Source organism: Thermobia domestica, chromosome 5 (assembly GCF_964235325.1).
Source record: "Thermobia domestica chromosome 5, izTheDome1.hap1.1, whole genome shotgun sequence".
Lineage (NCBI taxonomy): Eukaryota > Metazoa > Arthropoda > Insecta > Zygentoma > Lepismatidae > Thermobia > Thermobia domestica.
The window spans coordinates 16544831-16569517 of record NC_137458.1 but is presented as its reverse complement, the minus strand read 5'-3'; the positions used below and the strand labels follow the sequence as shown (position 1 = coordinate 16569517).

General features: G+C 39.8%; 1 protein-coding gene across 3 annotated transcripts in view; it reads left to right on the top strand.

Moving 5' to 3' along the window:
• LOC145685746 (uncharacterized) overlaps window positions 1-24687 on the top strand; it is a 172132-nt gene that overhangs the window by 138523 nt on the left and 8922 nt on the right. For 2 of the 3 annotated variants that reach the window (XM_081758243.1, XM_081758244.1), the window contains exons 9-14: window positions 924-1101; window positions 11788-12012; window positions 12865-13054; window positions 19017-19153; window positions 20004-20110; window positions 22682-22848. In XM_081758243.1, coding sequence (XP_081614369.1) covers window positions 924-1101; window positions 11788-12012; window positions 12865-13054; window positions 19017-19153; window positions 20004-20110; window positions 22682-22848 — 1004 coding nt within the window. The remainder of the gene's footprint in view (window positions 1-923; window positions 1102-11787; window positions 12013-12864; window positions 13055-19016; window positions 19154-20003; window positions 20111-22681; window positions 22849-24687) is intronic. The other variant, XM_081758245.1, reaches the window with a different exon arrangement.

Sequence of the window (24687 nt, the reverse complement as noted above, 5' to 3'; positions counted from 1 at the left end):
GAGTTTATAGCCAAGGCTTAATACAAACATCCGGCTATCCCGGATTTTATCGCCAGTGGAGTACACTAAACCTCGAATACAATCTCTAGTAATTTTGGATTCCATTTTAAGCAGTGGAGTGTGAATATTAAACAGGAACGTTAGCTGAAAAACCAACTTTGTACACAGCAAAAACTGATGGTCTTAAAACGATTCAATTTGTGTACCACTATTAACATGTCATTTCAACACAAACACCATCGCCTTCCTAGGGTATCATATATATCTAATAACTAACAGTGAGAATGCGTATTAGTTGTTGTTTTGATCACCAGCGCCTTCATATCTTCTTCGACCCCGAGAACTATGGATGAGGCACTGCTAATATCGGTCATTTTCGATCATTTTTACATATCTCCCTCGTCTTCCTCCTCTAAGTTGCACCGTCAAAGTGAAATGATAAAAATTATCCCAGGCCCGAACCTGATTTAGGTTGAAAATTTGATCGAGATATGTTGGGTGGTTTAAGAGTTATTAAGTCACAAATTTAGTCACTTTTATTTTTGTTTATATAGATAGATAGATACATTCTAGAATTAATATAGTACTATGCCACAATTTTCAACGATAACTTTATTTATTTTACGTATATTCATTCAGTAATTTTCGTTTAAGTTCACTTGAACTTTATTGATGAAAAAAAATATGAGACTTTTTCTTCTAATATCGTTTTCCGAGAAGAAAATGAAACTTATTTATGGAATTTTTTGAAAACTTATTTCTCTCAGAACCATCAAGTGTGACATAGCACAATCTTGCCCCGAGTCTTTCATTTGTATTTTCTGATGAAACTATAAACTCATAATTGTAAAGGCAGAAAAACAAATAAATCAGTAAATAAACATACTATTACGTAAAATTTTAATACTTGATTTTAATTGCAGGTTTTCAGAAGCGAGTCCGCGCACTGTAATTCCAGAGAGTGTTCATGAGCTGTATTTGGCTGGAAACCATTTCCAGAAGCTTTCGGATATTCCAGACATCAATATGGAACAATTAGAGACTGTAACACTCGGCAGGAATAAATGGTCTTGTGAATGTGAAGATATCAAATCGCTTAAGGTTAGTGATTAATTGTTGCATTTTTGTCTTTAGGAAATATGTTGTCATATTAAGGTTTGTTTCTTTACTTGATGTCTTGATTCAAAAGGATTAAGTTTGTGTGCTTAATTTCAATTAAATGGTTATTAATTTCCACTACATCTTATAATAGAAATGTCTCTGGTATATAGTATGTAACATGTCGTGCATGCTGTCCCGGTATTTAATATGGAACTTAACTGAAGAGTCCTGCAAAATGTTGTGTAACAACTTGATGCAACAACTTCCGTAGCGTGGAATTTAAAAATATAAATTTAATAAACATTTTTATAACTAGATACGCCCGCCCGTTTTGTTAGGCAAAACTACAGCTAGTCTAGTCACTCAAACAATTTGTATACATCTGACGAATATACTGTGTAGAAATGTTCATTGCTTCATCAGCTCAAAGGCCCTCGATTTCCATTAGAGTTCTGTAAACTTTCTTGGTCAATTATCTGAGATGGACGATTTGATTACTAAAGCAAAATAATGATAAAAAGATGTATGGCCTGAGGTATGTTATAATCAAAAACTATCAACATTTGTTCAGCGACTTTCTGTCTGAGATATGTTATCACACCAAAAACTATCAACATCTGTTCAGCGGACTTTCTGTCTGAGATATGTTATCACACCAAAAACTATCAACATCTGTCCAGCGGACTTTCTGTGTGGGATATGTTGTCACTAGTGCTCTCAAACGGGTCGGGTTGACCCGACCCGACCCGTGACCCGACCCGACCCGAGTCGGGTCGGGTCAGCTCGGGTCGGGTTACGGGTCGGGTCGGGTCAGGTCAACTCGGGTCGGGTTGTCGGGTCGGGTCAGTCGGGTCAGCTCGGGTCGGGTTATCGGGTCGGGTCACTCGGGTCGGGTTGTCGGGTCGGGTCAGTCGGGTCAGCTCGGGTCGGGTTATCGGGTCGGGTCACTCGGGTCGGGTTGTCGGGTCGGGTCAGTCGGGTCAGCTCGGGTCGGGTTGTCGGGTCGGGTTATTCGGGTCGGGTTGTCGGGTCGGGTCAATCGGGTCAGGTCGGATCGGGTTGTCGGGTCGGGTTATTCGGGTCGGGTTGTCGGGTCGGGTCAATCGGGTCAACTCGGGTCGGGTTATCGGGTCGGGTCACTCGGGTCGGGTTATCGGGTCGGGTTATCGGGTCGGGTTGTCGGGTCAGTCGGGTCGGGTTGTCGGGTCGGGTCAGTCGGGTCAGTTCACTTTGGTCAACTAAGTTTAGGTTGAGCTTAAACTCGGCTGGAGTCGAAAACTGCTGTTTTACACTACCTGCGTAATTAAAAATAGCAATTTTCAATTGATTTTATAGAAGCCATAAATGTATTTTGAACACTTGCAGCTAGTGTTTTTATGGTAAATGCTTATTTTTGTACTTGTGTGTACTTTAGTTTTTAAATGTGGAAGATTGGCTTTACCAATCGACTGTAATATTAATATCTACGCCAATGTGGAGTCTGGATTTAGAACAAAACTAGAAGTTGTTTAAGCAAGGCCAAAAGAAAGATTGGATATGGACGACCAAGCCCAAGCAGGGCCGCGGTAGCTCAGTGGTAGAGAATTCATCTCTGGTGCATGGTGTCCATGGTTCGATCCCAGCTTGTGTTCAGTAGGCTTTGTGGTGGAGAAACGCCGTGTAGTGGGTTTTCTCGGGGTTCTCCTGTTTCCTCCCACTTTCTTCATTCCACCATTTCATTCATTTCTCATGGTCACCATATCCCTTAGCCTCAAAGCAGAATCGAGGGACCTTAAACTCAGGGGTGTAGCTAAGGGGGGGCATCGGGTCCAGGCCCCCAAATGGTTTCCTGCCCCCCCCCAATGACCAGCTTTAGAAACATCATAGTAAAATTATCTAGCTTTCTTCATTTAAAAGTAACAAAGTTATTGACAATTAATAATATACGGTAAAATAGTATGGAGAAATATTGTTTTTCCATACCGATCGAAAAATAGGATACATTTTTGTGACAGCAGATTACACAATTTACTGCGATTTATATTTGACAGTTTAAAGACAAACATTTTAACAAGATATTATAAATACAGCCATAAAACAAAGGTACTAAACTGATTTGTAAGTACATTATATTTTTATATGCTTTAACAAGTATTTTAAAAGACAGAGAATGGAAAATTTGGTGAGAAACAATGTTTTTATTCAGTTTGGATTTCATTCGCTCTCTTTTATTTCTACTCAGTGTAATAAAATAATTGTTTTTTTTTGTTTTTTTTTTTAGTCACGAATAATAAATAAATATTTTTGTCAGGAAACTATAAAGAAATTAAGTGAAATTTAAAGAAAATCAATCTTGTGTACATAGGTTCTGTATACAAGGTCTTAAATTTAAATAAAAAGGTAACCAAGAAAAGTTTTGTTGCTTTTTCACCCACCCCTTCGAACACCGATACGTCACCTAACCTGGAAGATCACAAATAGTCCCCATCAACATCGACGACCTTCTGAAAACGTTCCTGAAGGCCATGGAATTCATCGCGGTAGAAGTTGGTGGGTCGTGAAACGAAGAAGGTATCAGGTGCATTTTGGACTTTTACTAGGGATTTGAATTGGCGGCCTCTAAGGTGATTGTCCAAAGAATGGAACAGGTAATAATCGGATGGTGCAATACCCGGGGAATATAGTGGTTGCAATATTGTTTCCCATCCAAGGCGGAGAATGGTGTCCTGAGTCATCCTAGCCACGTGGGACTTAGCGTTGTCCCGTAAACGAGGACCCATTTGCAATTCAGAAGTGATGGCTCCAGAGTTTTGAGTTTTTGTTGAGCACAGCTCAACTGCTGACACTACACAGTTGCATTGATACTCTGACCAGCTGGTAGCAGTTCCCGATGCACGATGCACCAAACACACAGAAGGACCTTCTTCTGGTACAGTGCTGGTTTCGGCTGTTTTGAAAGCGGTTCATGGGATGCTAACCAATGATGACGGCGCCGTGGAAATTCGTATAGGACCCACTTTTTTATCACATGTCAACGCCCTGTCCAGAAATGGCTCCGAAACAGTAAATAAACCCATGCGACTGCCGCGTTGCCTTCTGGCCCGGAGTCAAAACATGTGAGACCTAACTTGTAGTGCTTCCCAACTTGATGGATGTGCTTCCGAATGGTTTCTCCACACACTGAATTGTAGTCCCAGTTCCTCTTTGTACGTACATGTTTTGGTCTTCTGGCATGTGGTGTTTTCGGGTGTTTGGTCATCGTTCTTAAACTTGTTAAACCATCGCTGCACTGTCCGCGTCGTCACGACACCCTCAACAAAGGCCTGGCATATTTTCTGTCCCGCTACAGCGGCGTTTGACCTCCATTTGAACTCGTTCAGCATACATGCTCTTATGACGCTCTGTGGATGTCCCATGTTCCCTCTGTCTTTACGCAAGTTCACTGTGTATCTGAATTGCCACAACCAGGTAGTATGTTGGATATACCCACACCAACAACTGACGTTCGCCTTATCTCCAAATGCATTCAACTCACTGTGTGAGGTCCAATTGAACACAGACCTCCACGAAAAGGGACAGAACTTTCTGGTTATTTTTATAGTTATGCACAAAAGTATAGCGTTTGGTCCCGGGCAGTACTTCTTGATTAAGCATAATAAAAACTATCTTGAATATAATTTATGGATAATAATAATAATAATAATAATAATAATAATAATAATAATAATAATAGTAATAATGATAGTAATAATAAATAAGATAAAATAGTGTTTTTAGTTTTCCAGAAGGAAACCAAAATTTTCCTTTCTTTTAGGCCTGAAGAACACTAGTAGCAACACATTTTTTGCTTTGTACATTGTAGCCGCCCTCCCCTCAAAAACGACGGCCCCTTCCTACACGAACCTGCTGGCTACACCCCTGCTTAAAGTGGATATTTCATTTTATTTCACCAAGCCCAAGGACATCGATACAAGAACAAGATAAAGATTGGATATGCAAGACGAATTGCATAGTAATCTTGCTCTTGGCCTTGTTTTGGTGATCACCAAGTAGCGATGAGCGTATTTTCTAGCTTTCCGTATAGTATGAAATACCATAATCAAAATCACACTTGGTCTTCATTTGTACCGATGAGGTGAGCATTCTTGGCTCTTGTATAGCATGAAAGATCACCAAGACTACGAAATGCAGGACCAAGACTTGACTGGAAGACAAAGAATAAGACGCAGTATTGATGACCAAGACCTAGGGAGCGAATTGTTTGAATTTCATTTGTTGGGCTGAAAGTGATGAAATAAAATTAGTACTTTATAATTAAATATCAACCTGTATTTTTAAATTCATATTATGTATCTTCTTACGTGCAACTATATATACTGTAAAATACGTTTTAATTACCGAGAAAGAAAAATCAAAGTGGTACGGGCCCCGGAATCATAAGAACCTATTTTGGAATGAAAGTTGAAGGGTTGGAAAAAATCACAGGTGTTCTCCTGTTTCCTCAACCCTTATCATTGTAGTTAAACGATTTCGTTTTGTCTTCGCCAAGAGACTCTTGCTACTGCCTTCCGAGAAGACGCCCAGCAGGTGAGAACACTGACCTTGAAGAAAAATTTCGTCACATAGAACTAAAGAAAAAAAAAATAAAATAAAAATAAATAAATAAAATAAAAATAAAAATAAATTTCTCCCACGTCGGACATTGGCATCAGTTATAAAAAGAAATAACCAAACCTCAAAAGTGCCAAATATTCATTAAGATGCATATACAAATCCCCGCTTGATCTAGCTAGTGGTTAACGTGTAAGACTTCGGTACACGTGGTCCGGGTTCAATTCCCAATGGGAGTGCATTTTGGTGTTTACCCAGTGTTGTGACCTATAGTGCTCTCAAACGGATCGGGTTGACCCGACCCGACCCGTGACCCGACCCGACCCGACTCGGATCGGGTCAGCTCGGGTCGGGTTACGGGTCGGGTCGGGTCAGGTCAACTCGGGTCGGGTTGTCGGGTCGGGTCAGTCGGGTCAGCTCGGGTCGGGTTATCGGGTCGGGTCACTCGGGTCGGGTTATCGGGTCGGGTCAGTCGGGTCAGGTCGGGTCGGGTTGTCGGGTCGGGTTATTCGGGTCGGGTTGTCGGGTCGGGTCAATCGGGTCAGCTCGGGTCGGGTTGTCGGGTCGGGTTATTCGGGTCGGGTTGTCGGGTCGGGTCAATCGGGTCAACTCGGGTCGGGTTATCGGGTCGGGTCACTCGGGTCGGGTTATCGGGTCGGGTCAGTCGGGTCAGATCGGGTCGGGTTGTCGGGTCGGGTCAATCAGGTCGGATCACGGGTCGGGTCAGTCGGGTCGGGTCGGGTTATCGGGTCGGGTCAGTCAATTCGGGTCACGGGTCGGGTCGGGTCGGTCTTCAACCCGACCCGACCCGACCCGTTGAGAGCACTACCTGTGGCACCCCTAATGTACCAAAAGGCCCTGCGCCCGTAGGCAATGCCTACCCTTCCTATCTTATTACTACGCCACTGAGATCGTTCTATTGTACAGGGCAGATATGGTCATTACGAAAAATTGACTAAATATTAGTGGAAGATTTCCAGACGTCGATATGAAGAAGAATGGAGAAAATAGCTGGAACCAAATACCAATGAGGAAGTACTAGGCAAAGTAGGGGAAAAAAGAACAATGGAGGTAAGTAATAAGAGGAAAACAAGTAATAAGAGGAAAAATAGAAACATTGAACAACGAATGTATCTGAATGATGTAATGGAAGAAAAAGGCAGAGGAAAGAAAGCACTGGAATTGTTGAACAATATAAAGCAAGGTAATTGACACGTCGTCGATTTGAGGCTGTTGGCTGCAGGTAGTGCTCTCAAACGGGTCGGGTTGACCCGACCCGACCCGTGACCCGACCCGACCCGAGTCGGGTCGGGTCAGCTCGGGTCGGGTTACGGGTCGGGTCGGGTCAGGTCAACTCGGGTCGGGTCAGTCGGGTCAGCTCGGGTCGGGTTATCGGGTCGGGTCACTCGGGTCGGGTTGTCGGGTCGGGTCAGTCGGGTCAGCTCGAGTCGGGTTATCGGGTCGGGTCACTCGGGTCGGGTTGTCGGGTCGGGTCAGTCGGGTCAGCTCGGGTCGGTTTGTCGGGTCGGGTTATTCGGGTCGGGTTGTCGGGTCGGGTCAATCGGGTCAGGTCGGATCGGGTTGTCGGGTCGGGTTATTCGGGTCGGGTTGTCGGGTCGGGTCAATCGGGTCAACTTGGGTCGGGTTATCGGGTCGGGTCACTCGGGTCGGGTTATCGGGTCGGGTCAGTCGGGTCGGGTTGTCGGGTCAGTCGGGTCGGGTTGTCGGGTCGGGTCAGTCGGGTCAGTTCACTTTGGTCAACTAAGTTTAGGTTGAGCTTAAACTCGGCTGGAGTCGAAAACTGCTGTTTTACACTACCTGCGTAATTAAAAATAGCAATTTTCAATTGATTTTATAGAAGCCATAAATGTATTTTGAACACTTGCAGCTAGTGTTTTTATGGTAAATGCTTATTTTTGTACTTGTGTGTACTTTAATTTTTAAATGTGGAAGATTGATTTTACCAATCGACTGTAATATTAATATCTACGCCAATGTGGAGTCTGGATTTAGAACAAAACTAGAAGTTGTTTAAGCAAGGCCAAAAGAAAGATTGGATATGGACGACCAAGCCCAAGCAGGGCCGCGATAGCTCAGTGGTAGAGAATTCATCTCTGGTGCATGGTGTCCATGGTTCGATCCCAGCTTGTGTTCAGTAGGCTTTGTGGTGGAGAAACGCCGTGTAGTGGGTTTTCTCGGGGTTCTCCTGTTTCCTCCCACTTTCTTCATTCCACCATTTCATTCATTTCTTATGGTCACCATATCCCTTAGCCTCGAAGCAGAATCGAGGGACCTTAAACTCAGGGGTGTAGCTAAGGGGGGGCATCGGGTCCAGGCCCCCAAATGGTTTCCTGCCCCCCCCCAATGACCAGCTTTAGAAACATCATAGTAAAATTATCTAGCTTTCTTCATTTAAAAGTAACAAAGTTATTGACAATTAATAATATACGGTAAAATAGTATGGAGAAATATTGTTTTTCCATACCGATCGAAAAATAGGATACATTTTTGTGACAGCAGATTACACAATTTACTGCGATTTATATTTGACAGTTTAAAGACAAACATTTTAACAAGATATTATAAATACAGCCATAAAACAAAGGTACTAAACTGATTTGTAAGTACATTATATTTTTATATGCTTTAACAAGTATTTTAAAAGACAGAGAATGGAAAATTTGGTGAGAAACAATGTTTTTATTCAGTTTGGATTTCATTCGCTCTCTTTTATTTCTACTCAGTGTAATAAAATAATTGTTTTTTTTTTGTTTTTTTTTTAGTCACGAATAATAAATAAATATTTTTGTCAGGAAACTATAAAGAAATTAAGTGAAATTTAAAGAAAATCAATCTTGTGTACATAGGTTCTGTATACAAGGTCTTAAATTTAAATAAAAAGGTAACCAAGAAAAGTTTTGTTGCTTTTTCACCCACCACCTTCGAACACCGATACGTCACCTAACCTGGAAGATCACAAATAGTCCCCATCAACATCGACGACCTTCTGAAAACGTTCCTGAAGGCCATGGAATTCATCGCGGTAGAAGTTGGTGGGTCGTGAAACGAAGAAGGTATCAGGTGCATTTTGGACTTTTACTAGGGATTTGAATTGGCGGCCTCTAAGGTGATTGTCCAAAGAATGGAACAGGTAATAATCGGATGGTGCAATACCCGGGGAATATAGTGGTTGCAATATTGTTTCCCATCCAAGGCGGAGAATGGTGTCCTGAGTCATCCTAGCCACGTGGGACTTAGCGTTGTCCCGTAAACGAGGACCCATTTGCAATTCAGAAGTGATGGCTCCAGAGTTTTGAGTTTTTGTTGAGCACAGCTCAACTGCTGACACTACACAGTTGCATTGATACTCTGACCAGCTGGTAGCAGTTCCCGATGCACGATGCACCAAACACACAGAAGGACCTTCTTCTGGTACAGTGCTGGTTTCGGCTGTTTTGAAAGCGGTTCATGGGATGCTAACCAATGATGACGGCGCCGTGGAAATTCGTATAGGACCCACTTTTTTATCACATGTCAACGCCCTGTCCAGAAATGGCTCCGAAACAGTAAATAAACCCATGCGACTGCCGCGTTGCCTTCTGGCCCGGAGTCAAAACATGTGAGACCTAACTTGTAGTGCTTCCCAACTTGATGGATGTGCTTCCGAATGGTTTCTCCACACACTGAATTGTAGTCCCAGTTCCTCTTTGTACGTACATGTTTTGGTCTTCTGGCATGTGGTGTTTTCGGGTGTTTGGTCATCGTTCTTAAACTTGTTAAACCATCGCTGCACTGTCCGCGTCGTCACGACACCCTCAACAAAGGCCTGGCATATTTTCTGTCCCGCTACAGCGGCGTTTGACCTCCATTTGAACTCGTTCAGCATACATGCTCTTATGACGCTCTGTGGATGTCCCATGTTCCCTCTGTCTTTACGCAAGTTCACTGTGTATCTGAATTGCCACAACCAGGTAGTATGTTGGATATACCCACACCAACAACTGACGTTCGCCTTATCTCCAAATGCATTCAACTCACTGTGTGAGGTCCAATTGAACACAGACCTCCACGAAAAGGGACAGAACTTTCTGGTTATTTTTATAGTTATGCACAAAAGTATAGCGTTTGGTCCCGGGCAGTACTTCTTGATTAAGCATAATAAAAACTATCTTGAATATAATTTATGGATAATAATAATAATAATAATAATAATAATAATAATAATAATAATAATAATAATAATAATAATAATAGTAATAATGATAGTAATAATAAATAAGATAAAATAGTGTTTTTAGTTTTCCAGAAGGAAACCAAAATTTTCCTTTCTTTTAGGCCTGAAGAACACTAGTAGCAACACATTTTTTGCTTTGTACATTGTAGCCGCCCTCCCCTCAAAAACGACGGCCCCTTCCTACACGAACCTGCTGGCTACACCCCTGCTTAAAGTGGATATTTCATTTTATTTCACCAAGCCCAAGGACATCGATACAAGAACAAGATAAAGATTGGATATGCAAGACGAATTGCATAGTAATCTTGCTCTTGGCCTTGTTTTGGTGATCACCAAGTAGCGATGAGCGTATTTTCTAGCTTTCCGTATAGTATGAAATACCATAATCAAAATCACACTTGGTCTTCATTTGTACCGATGAGGTGAGCATTCTTGGCTCTTGTATAGCATGAAAGATCACCAAGACTACGAAATGCAGGACCAAGACTTGACTGGAAGACAAAGAATAAGACGCAGTATTGATGACCAAGACCTAGGGAGCGAATTGTTTGAATTTCATTTGTTGGGCTGAAAGTGATGAAATAAAATTAGTACTTTATAATTAAATATCAACCTGTATTTTTAAATTCATATTATGTATCTTCTTACGTGCAACTATATATACTGTAAAATACGTTTTAATTACCGAGAAAGAAAAATCAAAGTGGTACGGGCCCCGGAATCATAAGAACCTATTTTGGAATGAAAGTTGAAGGGTTGGAAAAAATCACAGGTGTTCTCCTGTTTCCTCAACCCTTATCATTGTAGTTAAACGATTTCCTTTTGTCTCCGCCAAGAGACTCTTGCTACTGCCTTCCGAGAAGACGCCCAGCAGGTGAGAACACTGACCTTGAAGAAAAATTTCGTCACATAGAACTAAAGAAAAAAATAAAATAAAAATAAATAAATAAATAAATAAAATAAAAATAAAAATAAATTTCTCCCACGTCGGACATTGGCATCAGTTATAAAAAGAAATAACCAAACCTCAAAAGTGCCAAATATTCATTAAGATGCATATACAAATCCCCGCTTGATCTAGCTAGTGGTTAACGTGTAAGACTTCGGTACACGTGGTCCGGGTTCAATTCCCAATGGGAGTGCATTTTGGTGTTTACCCAGTGTTGTGACCTATAGTGCTCTCAAACGGATCGGGTTGACCCGACCCGACCCGTGACCCGACCCGACCCGACTCGGATCGGGTCAGCTCGGGTCGGGTTACGGGTCGGGTCGGGTCAGGTCAACTCGGGTCGGGTTGTCGGGTCGGGTCAGTCTGGTCAGCTCGGGTCGGGTTATCGGGTCGGGTCACTCGGGTCGGGTTATCGGGTCGGGTCAGTCGGGTCAGGTTGTCGGGTCGGGTTATTCGGGTCGGGTTGTCGGGTCGGGTCAATCGGGTCAGCTCGGGTCGGGTTGTCGGGTCGGGTTATTCGGGTCGGGTTGTCGGGTCGGGTCAATCGGGTCAACTCGGGTCGGGTTATCGGGTCGGGTCACTCGGGTCGGGTTATCGGGTCGGGTCAGATCGGGTCGGGTTGTCGGGTCGGGTCAATCAGGTCGGATCACGGTTCGGGTCAGTCGGGTCGGGTCGGGTCATCGGGTCGGGTCAGTCAATTCGGGTCACGGGTCGGGTCGGGTCGGTCTTCAACCCGACCCGACCCGACCCGTTGAGAGCACTAGTTGTCACACCAAAAACTATAAATATCGATTAAACAAAGAAGTGTGTGTGCATAAAATTCTTTCAAAATACTCATTTATTAATGAAGTTATAATGTCAGTTGACAATTTGCTTCTATTTTTTTTTTTTTTTTTTTTTTTTTTTTTTACAGAATTGGACCATCCACTCTTTGTCGATTCTAGCTGATAGTTCAGACGTTCGGTGTGGAAGTGGTCCAGATAGTTACCTGGGTCGTCAAGTGATCACTTTACGCGAGATACCATGCAATGCAGTTTCTGCAATGGACATTCTGTTTCTTTTACAAGTGATCATTCCTATTCTTGTTTTCCTTGTAGTTGCTCTGCTTATTATCATATTTTGGAAGAAGATTTGTAAGGTAAGTTTAACTATTCGTAGTTCTTCATATACATTTTTTAAAAATATTTTCAATAATTATACATTTTTAATATGCCCAATAACTATTGTAAGATTTCATATCCTCACTTCTAAGTAATTATTACAAACACGTGCTTCAATCGCGAACACGTATTATTGAGTTCAAAACATAAACACCAGCAAATGATGGAGCACAGATACGAAGAAGGATCGGAAGAGAACCGAAAATAGTCAACCTCCTCTCACGGACCTCCTTTGTAAGAAGACGTGTATAAAGGAAGACTGCAAGAGGACGAAGGCATCAGTCTACAGCTGATCAATAACATATCAACATCTTTCTCCGGAGGCTGCAGTGCCCTATAGACTTCTTTAAACCTATCTCTGGAGACTAAAATGAGCGAATATATCCTATAATCACCTTTCTCTCGGGGCTGCAATGAACTACGGAGAATTCCTATAATAGTTTCCCGAGGCGCAATGAGCGAAGGAGTTTCCATCGTAACCTAAAGTCATATTGAGCTTTTATAGCCATTATTTTGTATGCCAAGGGCTTGTTAACTTCTAAAAATAATTAGTGATTTATAAAGAAACTTTGTAAAGTTGTTATAGAGATTTAGTTAGTAAATAAGTTAGGTGTAAAGCTTTATATCCCGGACTTTGAATAGACTCTACCCAACAAAATATTGCAATATTACAATATCTCAGGCCTCTAATATTATCTTTTCTATATAGGATCTTCAACATTTGTAGTTAGAATTTATGACAGATCTTTTCAAAATTATATCCAGTTTTCAACACATTCTGAAACAATTTTTAAATTTTCTAGATATGTTTTCTTATATTTCTTTTTTAGGTGAAGTACAGTTTGCGTAAAAAGAAAGACCCTGTTGTTAACGCTGAATACGATGCCTTCATCAGTTACAGCAGTCGAGATGGGAACTTCGTGGAGAACGTGTTTATACCAGAGCTCCTGAAGAAAGGTTACAGGGTCTTATGGCATGAGAGGGACTTCATTCCAGGAAGAAACATTCTAAGTATGCAAAGTGTGTTATCATTTTTTGTTACTAATCACTATTTTAAACTAACTTTTAATATATACTTTAGTGTGTTATATTAATCATATCTAGGTATAGTGTTAGTGTTTCCAAACAATGTACTATCGACCATCTAACTTCCTAACTTGTAAGTACTAAAGTTATACATCCCATATAGTCACATCCTACATAAAAAATAGTCTATATTTGCTTTCTTTAACAAAGTTCTATCTAACGTAAGAAATTTCTTCCATTTTTCTCCTGAAATGCCAGAAAATATGAATAGTTTACTAACATTTTTGGTGTAAGTCCTTGAAACATTACAAATGGATACATTTTAAGAGAGAAACTACATTAAAGACTACTACACTCATAAAAAGATATTGGAATTTTTGAAAATGTGAATATAGCGGAAAATGTGAAAATAGCTGGGTCGAACTAAAACTAATGAGGAGGTACTGTGAATAATTGAATAACAGGGTACAAAAGATCAGTTTTCCTTGTAACTGAAAGAGGAGTGATGGTAACTAAGAAGGAAGTACATTCTGAGGGACGTGATGGAGGGTATAATGATAGGGAAAGCAACAGCAGGCAATATACGCTTTAATGGATGGACTGTATAAATCCCCTTTCCCAGCTTTCCACATTCAGATGATTGTTTATGATGGTATACCATAGGGATCTACTTAATGCCATCTCGGCCGTAAGTCCTTTTCCTCTGAGGTGCTCCTCCACTAGATCCCGTCATCTTTTTTTGGGTCTGCCTCTTCTCTACAGTACTGCCACCATTTTCTTCTCACGTATTCTTCACCTCTTCTCAGCATATACCGAAACCATTCCAAACGATTCCTGCACTTTTATCCTGCTTTGCAATCTTTACTGATTCCCTGATGAATATGTATTCGTTCCCAATGCGATCCTTCCTTGTTACGTACCTCACACATCCACAGCATTCTCATTTCTGTCACCTTCATGGTAGATCTATCTTTTTCTTCAGCACCGCTGTTTCTAGTAAGTACATCACTGTCAATGTCCTACGTACTTTTCCCTTATGCTTGTACGTTTTCTCGCACTCTCTCATTCCACCACATATTCCATCATCATTCACTTGCCTTAATCATCGTCTTCCTTAGCCTAAAGGGCATAATCGTGGGAGGTTAAACTCAAAGATTTCATTTTATATTGCGCCTGCTCCGGCTCCTTTCCATCTCTCATTCTCCCAAAGCTCTTCTTCGTTTTTTTCAGTTTATTTCCTATCTCCACCCTTGTTTGTCACATACGACAATTTCGTCTGCGTTTAGCATGCACTCTGAATTCTGTATTACAATGGATGATTCTACATAAGACGAAGAGATTAGGTGAGAACCGTGGTGCATGTAAGCTTTTTTTAACTTGCTACAGGTGACTTTATCACCAGGGGCGGATCCAGGACCGACTTCCGGGGGGGGGGCAGTGGGTTGTCATATTGCTACTTTTAAGGGCTCCAAACTTTAGGATGGGTTTTAGTTATATATATAGGGTTTTCATAAAGTATGGACGGATTTAATTCGCTTATAATTTACATAAAAATGCTCATATTGAAATCAAATAAAGTGCAAACGGTAGCGGAAGGATTAAATTTTTACCTGTAATCTGCACCAGCTCAGTTCATTCACCGCCACACCTCCAACTGGGAGACATGGAAGGTTGCCTCATCTGAGAACATGATGGCTGAAAGGAGAACGTCGCCATGTTCCAACTGCTTGAGCATGGCGTCACAGAAGTTAAACCGGATGTCCAAATCTTCATCATGCAGATCCTGGACTATCTTGATTTTGTAACCTTTGGCCTTGATCGTCTTCTTGGCTATCTTAAACACGGTTATCTGTGGAATTCCGAGTTCCATGGACCGTCTAGGAATCGACTTCTGTGGGCTGTTGATGATGCTTTCCCTTACCCTGCTCACTGTTGGAGGCGATGTTGGCGGCCTCCCACTTCGAGGACGGTCCAGGACGCTTCCTGTCTCCAAGAACTTAGCATGCCACTTTCGGATTGCACTCTCAGTCGGTGCCGGCTTTTTGAACTCTTTGGTGAACTTTCGACACACCAGAATTGGTGATTTTAGCTCTGCGTACCACAGAACACATTGCGCTTTCTCTTTCATCGACGCCATCTTTGATACGGTAAAAAAGATAGTCTTCTCAGAGGAGTTTTTCATTTATTTATTTCTTTAAAAGACACACACACTAATACAGCTTACAACTTACTTTTAACAGTCAACATTGAAACAACAATGAAAACAACAATGGATGGAATTTGGTAAGAAACTGACCCTTGCCCTCCCTCTCCCTCTCTCAACGTGTTCAGAGTTGCCGCTTATCTAACAGTGTTGCCAACTAAAAATTTAATCCTTCCACTACCGTTTGCACTTCATTTGATTTCATTATGAACATTTTTATGAAAATTATAAGCAAATTAAATCCGTCCAGACTTTATGAATGAAAACCCTGTATATATATATATATATATATATATATATATATATATATATATATATATATATATATATATATATATATATATATAATAAGAAAGTTTCCTCTTCTGGGGAGAGCGATCGGGGCAATCGCCTTCCCCCCTTGGATCCGCCCCTGCTTTTTCCCCGAGAGTTTAGTACAGCAATGCTTACGATTTTACACTTGGAATAAGTATACGAACTGTTTCTCATTTTATGCATTCGTGTTCGGTTGTGTTTGTATTTAATAGGTACTAGGTGAAATGTACGTCCTTCGTACGAGGAGAATAATCTTATGAAAACTATTTGAACCCTTTCTCCTCTTAGGATAAGCGTGAGGGATGAATTTGGGCTTAAATGGCATCGAGAGTGTCACTATTCATCTTAACAATCCCGAAAACTATGGATATGACACTAATATCGGTCGTTTTTTTTTTAATTATTTTTACAAGGCACCGGCTCACTGCTTCTTCCCTTTGCCGTAAATTGTGCTAAAAATTTAAGTTAAGCTAGGGTGCACTCATGAACCAAAAATTGTCAAAATAGGTGCAGCAGTTTATAGGTGGAGTTAGCGAACAAAGATCGTTACGTTCATTTTTAATTTCTCAGCTCCCAAATTTTTAGCGTACGCGCCGAGTTCGATTCCTGATGGGAGTTCATGTGGTTCGAAACTTCACGTTAAGCTGTAGGTTCGAGTCTCATGTAGCCTCACAAGTGAAATGAAATGAAATGAAATAAACACAAACCAAATCTTTTTTTTTTTTTTTTTTTTTTTTTTACTTCTGAAGGTAAATAATGCAATACAAATGAACACTGCTTTGTAGTCTTTAAAATTTCACAAAAGCTTGAACAGGAAAGAGTCATATGTAGATAGTGGAGGCTCTTGAGGGAAATCACATCGATAAAAATATTATAATTTCACCGCTAACAAAGTAAAGAAACAAAAGTTACCTTGTATTCTAATTCCAGAATGCATAAATTAGAACATTAGATTAGTAGGGCGCCCAGATTTTCAGAGTAAAAGCTAGGACACTCTACAGACATTTATATTAAAAATGTGGATACTCTGTGAAAACTTGGAGTTTAGTCGTAGCTGTACTCTTCCTTTTTGCTGAAACATCAGAATTAATTAAATACAGTTGAACATGGATAACTCCAACTTCGATAACTCGAATTCCTTGATAAGTCGATTTTTTTTTTCAAATTCCCTTGAACTCTCCATAACATTTAATGTTAAAATAATCTGTATAAGTCGTATGTTTAACACTTACAACCTCGATAAGTCAAATTTCAAGGGTTTCATAATCTTATTTAAAAACCTCGGTAACCCTAACTTTAGCATCTTCAAATCTCTACAAAATTCGAAGTTTTACCTCTATAAATCGAATTGCTCTTGATATGACCTCGATAGCTCGAAGCCATAGCTCTATACTCTTACATAATTGTTATTGTTGCTAATGTGTACTGTAATTGTGTTTTACTCATGTTTAGACATGAAATCCCATTCCCGCTCCAAAACAATACATGTACAGAATTTTATTTTTACTAATCATCTAATTTAATTTAAGGAAATTTCACAACTTCGAGTTCTAGAGGTTGAATGAATAAAACTTCGAGCTATAGAGGTTATGTAGTCACTTTTAATGAGGAACGTGGAACTTCGGTATCTCGAATTTTTGTTGTGGCCACATTGATAACTGATTAGTCGATTAGTCGAAGTCGAAAACTCGATTAGTCGATTAATCGAAAAACCTCGATAACTCGAATTTTTGCCTATTCCCTTCAGCTTCGAGTTATCGATATCCCACTGCACTCACCAAAAATGAGTGATAAAGAGTAGATGATTCAGTGTCAACTGACTAACGATGACTAATAGGAACGCTATTTTTAAATATCGCACGAATGATGATAACTTATGTTTTGGAGGGAAACTGGATAATTTGAAGCCTTAATTCAGATTATTTCTTACTTGTGATTAGCGTCATCCTAAAGGTTTGACTACTATGAGATTCAGTTGTTAGACTAGACCTTACTATGACTCAGGGGCGGATTCAGGACCGACTTCTGGGGGGGGGGCGTTGTCATACTGCTACTTTTAAGGGCTCCAAACTTTGGGATGGCTTTTATTTATATATATAAAATAAGTAAGCTTCCTCTTCTGAATCCGCCCCTGCTATGATGCTAATCACATTTACGAGTAATAACGAGTGTGAATAAAGGGCCCTTCAAGTTTCCAGCCAGTTTGTGGTAATAGATTATGTAAATCAGGGACATCTTGGAGCTTTAGAAACTAGGTAGCGATAAAATTGTAATTTTTATCAATGTTACTTCTAAAAAAAACGTTTTGATTGAGATTTTTTTTTTAAATAACACTACTTCATATCAGAGGCGCACCAATGGGTCTGGACTCTCCTTCCCCCCCCCCAAAAAAAAAACTTCCTAACTGAACATACATTTGTACATTTTCTTAATAAAACTGCACTTGTTTAACAGGAAAATGATTGATGTAGCATAAAAAATTGATGAAAAACAATCTGGTTCTATTATTGAGTTGATTTTAGTTTAGCGTCCCTTTTCAGCAGCGAGGCTATATGAGACGTGGACCTACTGATTAACGTGGAATCCGAACCACATGCCCTCCCTCCGGGTATCAACACACCATGAGCTCCCGCCTGGAATCGAACCCGGGTCTCCCACGCTGAAGGCGCGTACGCTAACCGCTTAGCCACGAAGAAGCTCCTAGTTCTATTATTTTTATCTCTGATCATATAGGTGGAAGTATTTTAGAATTACTTATCGTTTTTTTCGGATGCAGAATAATACCTGTTCAATGCTACATAGATGTAGTGGCAGAGATAAAAGTGAATCTGAAATGGTACGGGGACGCATGACGTCATGCCATCCCCGTGCCTATCTTTGCCCATCGTAATTTTATAGAAAGTGAGAAGACGCCATAGATATTTTCTGGAAGTGGGAGAACGGCGTCTCCCCGCGTTCCACCTCACTTTTAACCCTGCGTAGTGGCTTGTATACACATGCCACATTGACTTGACACTTAGTCTTCCGTTCCAGGCGCTACTATCGGCTGAAGGAATTCCACTCCCTTTCGCTCAGGCTCTCTCGCTTAGCAACAGCTGAACCCTTATTAGCTCAACGTGTGGGTGTGTCGAGGGTGTGAGCTTTAGTTCGCAATTTTGCCGCGACTCAAGACATTTTGGCAGCACTATAGTATGGGATCTCCCCCAAAAGCTTGGACTTTTCCCAACAAAAATTTCTGGGTGCGGGACTGCTTAAATTAGATTTCAATTCTTATTTGAAAATAATGTTTCACCTAAAAGCAACAGATTATTTGTGTTTCTGCTACGTAGAGTTTTTTTTTTCTGTAAAATATTTTTGTATATTATTTATTTGAGCTTGTGTTTATTATGTCCATATACAACATGTATATTATTTTCTAAACGATATATATCTTTGTAGGTAATATTCAAATGGTGATCGATAAGAGTGCGTGCATGATATGTGTGGTTACTGAAAATTTTGTGAGAAGTGGCTGGGCGATGGAAGAACTGAAAATGGGTCAAATGCGGGTAGAGTCTACAAATAACAAATATAAGGTAAACAAAACTTGTTTTAATTCTTTTTCCTGCTCTTTCTGTTTGTGAAATATCTTGCAATAATTTTTAACTTGACTACTTACCAGAGCACATTGACAATATTCAAAATATCATAATATTCACAAAGTTACTGGAATTCTTCAATATAATTGGCATTTATTCAGTATTTTCCTCCAAAATAAGATTGAGGAGATAAGAATGACATCCGTAATACATAATTTAACTTCATCAAAGAAACAAAAATATCTAGATACAGTAAGTTTTAATTAAAAATAATAGTTGTGTAACAGTTTCGCCAACTAACTACGCCTCTTGGCTTTATCAGAAACAGTACCCAAAAGATACACCTGTAGTTAGCTGGCGAAACTGTTACACAATCAAGGGCGCCCATGTTGTAGTTTCCAAGGGGGGAGAAAGTATAAGCGACGTTTCAAATATAGTTTCAAATTTTGCTGTAACTAATGTAAAAATTCTATTGGGTTTTCGATATTCCGAAGTACAACTTTTTCTAAGAGGGGCAAGCGCCCCACCTTGCCCCATTGATGGGCGCCCTGTACCAATTATTATTTTTAATTAAAACTTACTTTGTTCAGAAATTTTTTTTGTTTTTCTTTTGTGAAGTTACTAGAGTAAAACACAGCTAACATGAACCAGATAGTTATACAATTTAATAAATTTGATAACAAAGAGTTTGTCTTTACGATTTTACATGGTTAGTATACCTTAAAAGCACATGTCTATGTAGACTATGTTCTTTTTCACTTCCTTTCAAAATTTTTAAACTTTTATTTTTAAAAAGTAATTTCTTATTGTTTATATAATAGTAAATGGTTTCATTTTGCTTTTACAGGTGATTCCTGTTCTATACGGTCAAGGAGTGGATCTAAATTCTCCGGAAGTTTCTCCAGACTTCAAACATTACTGGCTCTCTCATACACACCTCACTTGGGGAACAAAGTAAGGAATCAAAATATAGTTACAGAAATATTAACCTTTTCCTTAAAATTTCTCCTCTTGTATCTAATTTTAATAAAAAAAGAAAAAGGAAAATGAGTACATATTATATAAAAGTAACTAAGAAAGTTCTGTCGCATTTTCACCCACCACCTTCAAACATCGATGTGTCACCTAAGATGTACCTGGAAAATCCAAAATAGCCCCTATCAGCATCGACGACCTTCTGCCAACGTTCTGGAAGGCCATGGATTCCATCGCTATAGAATTTGGTAGGTCGTGAAGCGAAGAAGGTATCAACTGCATTTTGCACATCTACTAGGTATTTGAACTGGCGTCTTCTAAGGTGATTTTCCAAGGAATGAAACGGTGCAATGCCTGGGGAGTATGGCGGATACAATAGTGTTTGCCATCCTAGGCGTAATACGGTGTCCCGGGTCATTCTAGCCGCGTGCGGCTTAGCATTGTCCTGTAATAATTGGACCCCTTTTCGATTCAGAAGTGCTGGCTCCAGAGTTTTGAGTTTTTCTTGAATACGGCTCAACTGCTGAGAGTGTACAGTTGCTTTGATGCTCTGACCAGCTGGCAGCAGTTCCCAATGCACGAAGGCGCGAGGAGTCCACCATACACACAGGAGAACCTTCTCGTGCAGTGCTAGCTTCGGCTGTTTTGGAACCAGTTCATGGGATGGTAACCAATCATGACGGCGCCGTGGAGCTTAGTACAGGACCCACTTCTCATCAAATGTCAACACCCTGTTCAGAAATCGCTCCTTCCTCAGACGAGACAGCAAAGAAACACAGGTGTTTGCTCACATTGCCTTCTGGCCGGAGACAAATCATGTGGGACCCATGGACCCAACTTGTACTGTTTCCCAAGTTGATGAAGGTGCTGCCGTATGGTTTCTCCATTCACAGTGAATTGTAGTCCCAGTTCCTTACATGTATGGTCACTGTTCGCCTCAATTGCTACCGAAATATCTTCATTTTATACATGTGTTGGTCTTCCGGCACGGTGGTGTGTCTTCGTGTGTTTTGCCACCGTCCTTAAACTTGTTAAACCACCGCTGCACTGTCCGCGTAGTCATGAAACTCTCACCAAAGACCTGGCATATCTTCCGCCTCACTGCAGCAGCGTTTGACTCCAGATTGAACTCGTACAGCATACACCCCTTACGACGCTCTGTGGGGGTCCCATGTTCACTCTGTCCTTACGCTGCAAGTTCACGGTGTAACTGAACTGCCACAACCAGGTATTATGTTGGGTATACCCACACCAACAACTGACCTTCTCCTTATCTGCATTCACATTCAATTCACGGTGTGAGGGCCAATTGAACACAGACCTTACAAAAAGCGGTAAAACTTTCTTGGTTACCTTTATATTTATATTCCGTTTAAAAATTTAAAATATTCCCTAGCTTCTATGCAACCTACACAGTAGCAAATAAATGTTGGTTGCCTATAATACGAGGATAAGTAGGTTTTCTTATTGCAATTATCTCGGCCGACTTCGTTAATGACATTAATCTATTAATATCTTGAAGTGTAACGGTAGCTATCCATATCTCGTTTAAAATCCATAACATTTCCTAGCTCCTATGCAACTCGTGAAGATATTAACGGATTGGCTCCGTTAACGAATTCGGTAGAGAAAAGCTACTTATCCTTGTATTATAGGCAACCAACATTTCTTTGTTACTGTGAGGTTGCATAAAACCTAGGGAATAACATTTATTTTAAGCGGGATAAGGATAGCCACCGACTCCATTAGCGAAGTCGGCCGAAATATTTGCTCTAGTTGTGAACTGAAAGAAAAAAAAACAGAATTCAAAATATTGCTTGCATTCAAGAGTTATCGTGTAGAGTAGCTAATATGATAACCTAACCAAAATACCAAAAAAAAAGCTATAGTATTTTGGTTTGGTTATCATACACTTTCATTTGTTTTCATCTGACACTATTGCCATCTGTGAATAATCGAGCTAAATATAATATTCAGTGTATTGATCATTTGTTAATTATCTTGCGTTTGTTTTGATAGGTTGAAAAACAGCTCCATGTACGAGCTCGAAATGTTCCGAATTATTAAAGAATTGAATTGAGGATTAATATTGGGTTTTTGTTTCTTAAATTTTAAAAACATTAATAGCTACATAGTTTTTTTTTTTTTTAGGTTTTACATTAAATATGGCACCAGTAATTTCCTGTTTCCACTCGTATTAGTGCTTCTATTGAAATGAATCTTAATTCCAATGAACTACTACGTGCTACTGGTACCTAGGGAAAATTCAAAATAAATAATCGATTCAACGCAAACTTTCTAGCTGAACTATCGTTAGCTATTATTGGATGAAGTTAATTCTTTGTTAATGCCAAACAGTGGAGTATTTAAGGGGGGTTCCTGGCTTAAGTCTCCCCCCCCCCCGAAATTGTATTTACTATAGTAAAGTAAATGAAATATCTTGCAGAATTTTCACATTTCCAGGAACAAAGTTAGCCAAGCCCTCCACTGAAACAAAATCGTAAATACGCCACTGATACCAACTAACCATTTGTTTTCTACCTTCACCAGCTTTTTCTGGATCCGTTTGACTCGTCTGTTGCCCACTCCAAAGGGCAATTTAGGAATCGTGAACGGACCTGGATTTCGTGCCATTGAAGAGAAGCTGACCGTTTCTGTTCCTGGGTTTCAACACAAATCAGTCACCTGTGCCACAGAGGAAATCAGAAGATATCTTCGTAAGTATATAGTCTGACCAGAGAATTAGGTTAATATCACGTTTAACAAATGGTTTAGTTAGCCGATCAATGTTTTCTTTCTTGTAGGAAATTAAAGTCTATAACGGTTGTTAAATTAGTTTTTTTCTGAATGGAGAATTTGAAATCTGATATATATATGCTGTAGAATATGTGGATGTATGTGTTCTAAAGAAATGATAGAACTTCTTTGAATCCTCACATGTTAGAGACTATCAAATTCTTTCATGTGTTACTTTGGGCAATGCAGGGTGGCCCAAAATAAGTATACAGTCCCATACTGATCTGCTCACTGTATTTCATATCATTTCTTATTGTTATCAAACAGGTTCTTTATTATTCGTTCTTAATGTCTTTTACTTGTACCTTAAGCCAGGAACAGCGGAAACAAATAAATCCATAAACTAGAATGTTATGCTTGATCAATGCAGTGGTGTATACCTACTTTTGGGGCACCCTGTACTTTTCATTTTTGCTTTTGCGACTTTCCTATAGAATTCGTCGAAACTCGAAGTCTGGTACAAAAATCAAACACCTGTATGGTCATCTTAGTAAGCAATCCTAAATCTTTTTTTTTTCTTCTTTTATGTCACTTATCAAAAACTTCTGAAATACACTTTTAATTATTTTTAATGGTAAGTCCAACGATCAAATTTCATGCTTCAAACCTTAAGGGATGCCGAGACGGGCATTAAACAATAACACGTATTTTACATGTATTTATACTGTATATTTTATTTAATATTCAGAGCCAAAGTGCTGTTTCACCTGGCAGTAGCTACTTAATCGAAGAAGAAAAATGATATAGTATATATTATGAGTAATCTTATTCTGTAAATGTGTATTTGTCAGTCGTTAGATGCAAAATGTTTTTTTGATTGATTGGTAGGACAGTGTGATCCGGTTGCCAAAGTAACGTTTTCATTACTAGGTTTTTGTTTATAAGTAATCAAGATACAACAAAAGAATACATCCATTAATATAGACGCGTATTGTACCCATCTGACACATTTAATAATTATTACCTGAAATATGGTATTCTACGTATGTACACTCATGTCCAAAACTATTGTCGCATGTCTATAAATATGTTGTTGTAGGAATATAATTTGATAACAAATTCGCCCGGTATTTCTTATAATGTTGGTAGGTGTATAATCGGCAAAGATATACATGTGGCAAATTTCATGTCAAAAGAGTAGTAAATAAGAACAATAAAACGAAAATAAAACTTTCTTTCCATTTAGGAACATTTTGTTTTATTCATTCTAATTTTCGTATTTATAATTCTTTTCCTATGAAATTTACCACAAATATACATTTCCCAATTATACACATAGTATCAGTATTAAAAGTACCCTGCATAATCATTATCAAATTATATTCTTACAAGAAGACAGTTATAGATATGCGACAGTAATTTTGGACATGAGTGTACCTAGGTAAATCACGTGCGTAATCGTTTTAAGTAGTTCATGGAGAGTAAGATTTAAGATTTTTACAATTCGAACTGTGGTGATATTGTTATAGCATCTAGTTATAATATCTGGATACCGGATTTCCCCGTCCCACGTTGAATTTCCAAAACTCCTTCCTAAGTGGTACTTTATGTCACAAATTCTATGCACTGTCCAAATTCGAAGTTTCTAGCTTAAGCAGTTTGGCCTGAGTATTGACCAATCCGTCAAGAACTCTTCTTTTGTACATAGAGAGAATTCAAGAAGCACTGGCGCAAATCCCGGGGGATGAGGGGGACATGTTCCCTCCAATCTTGGAAGTGGGAGGACTGTCCTCCCTAATAATCCGATTTGAAATGTTCTT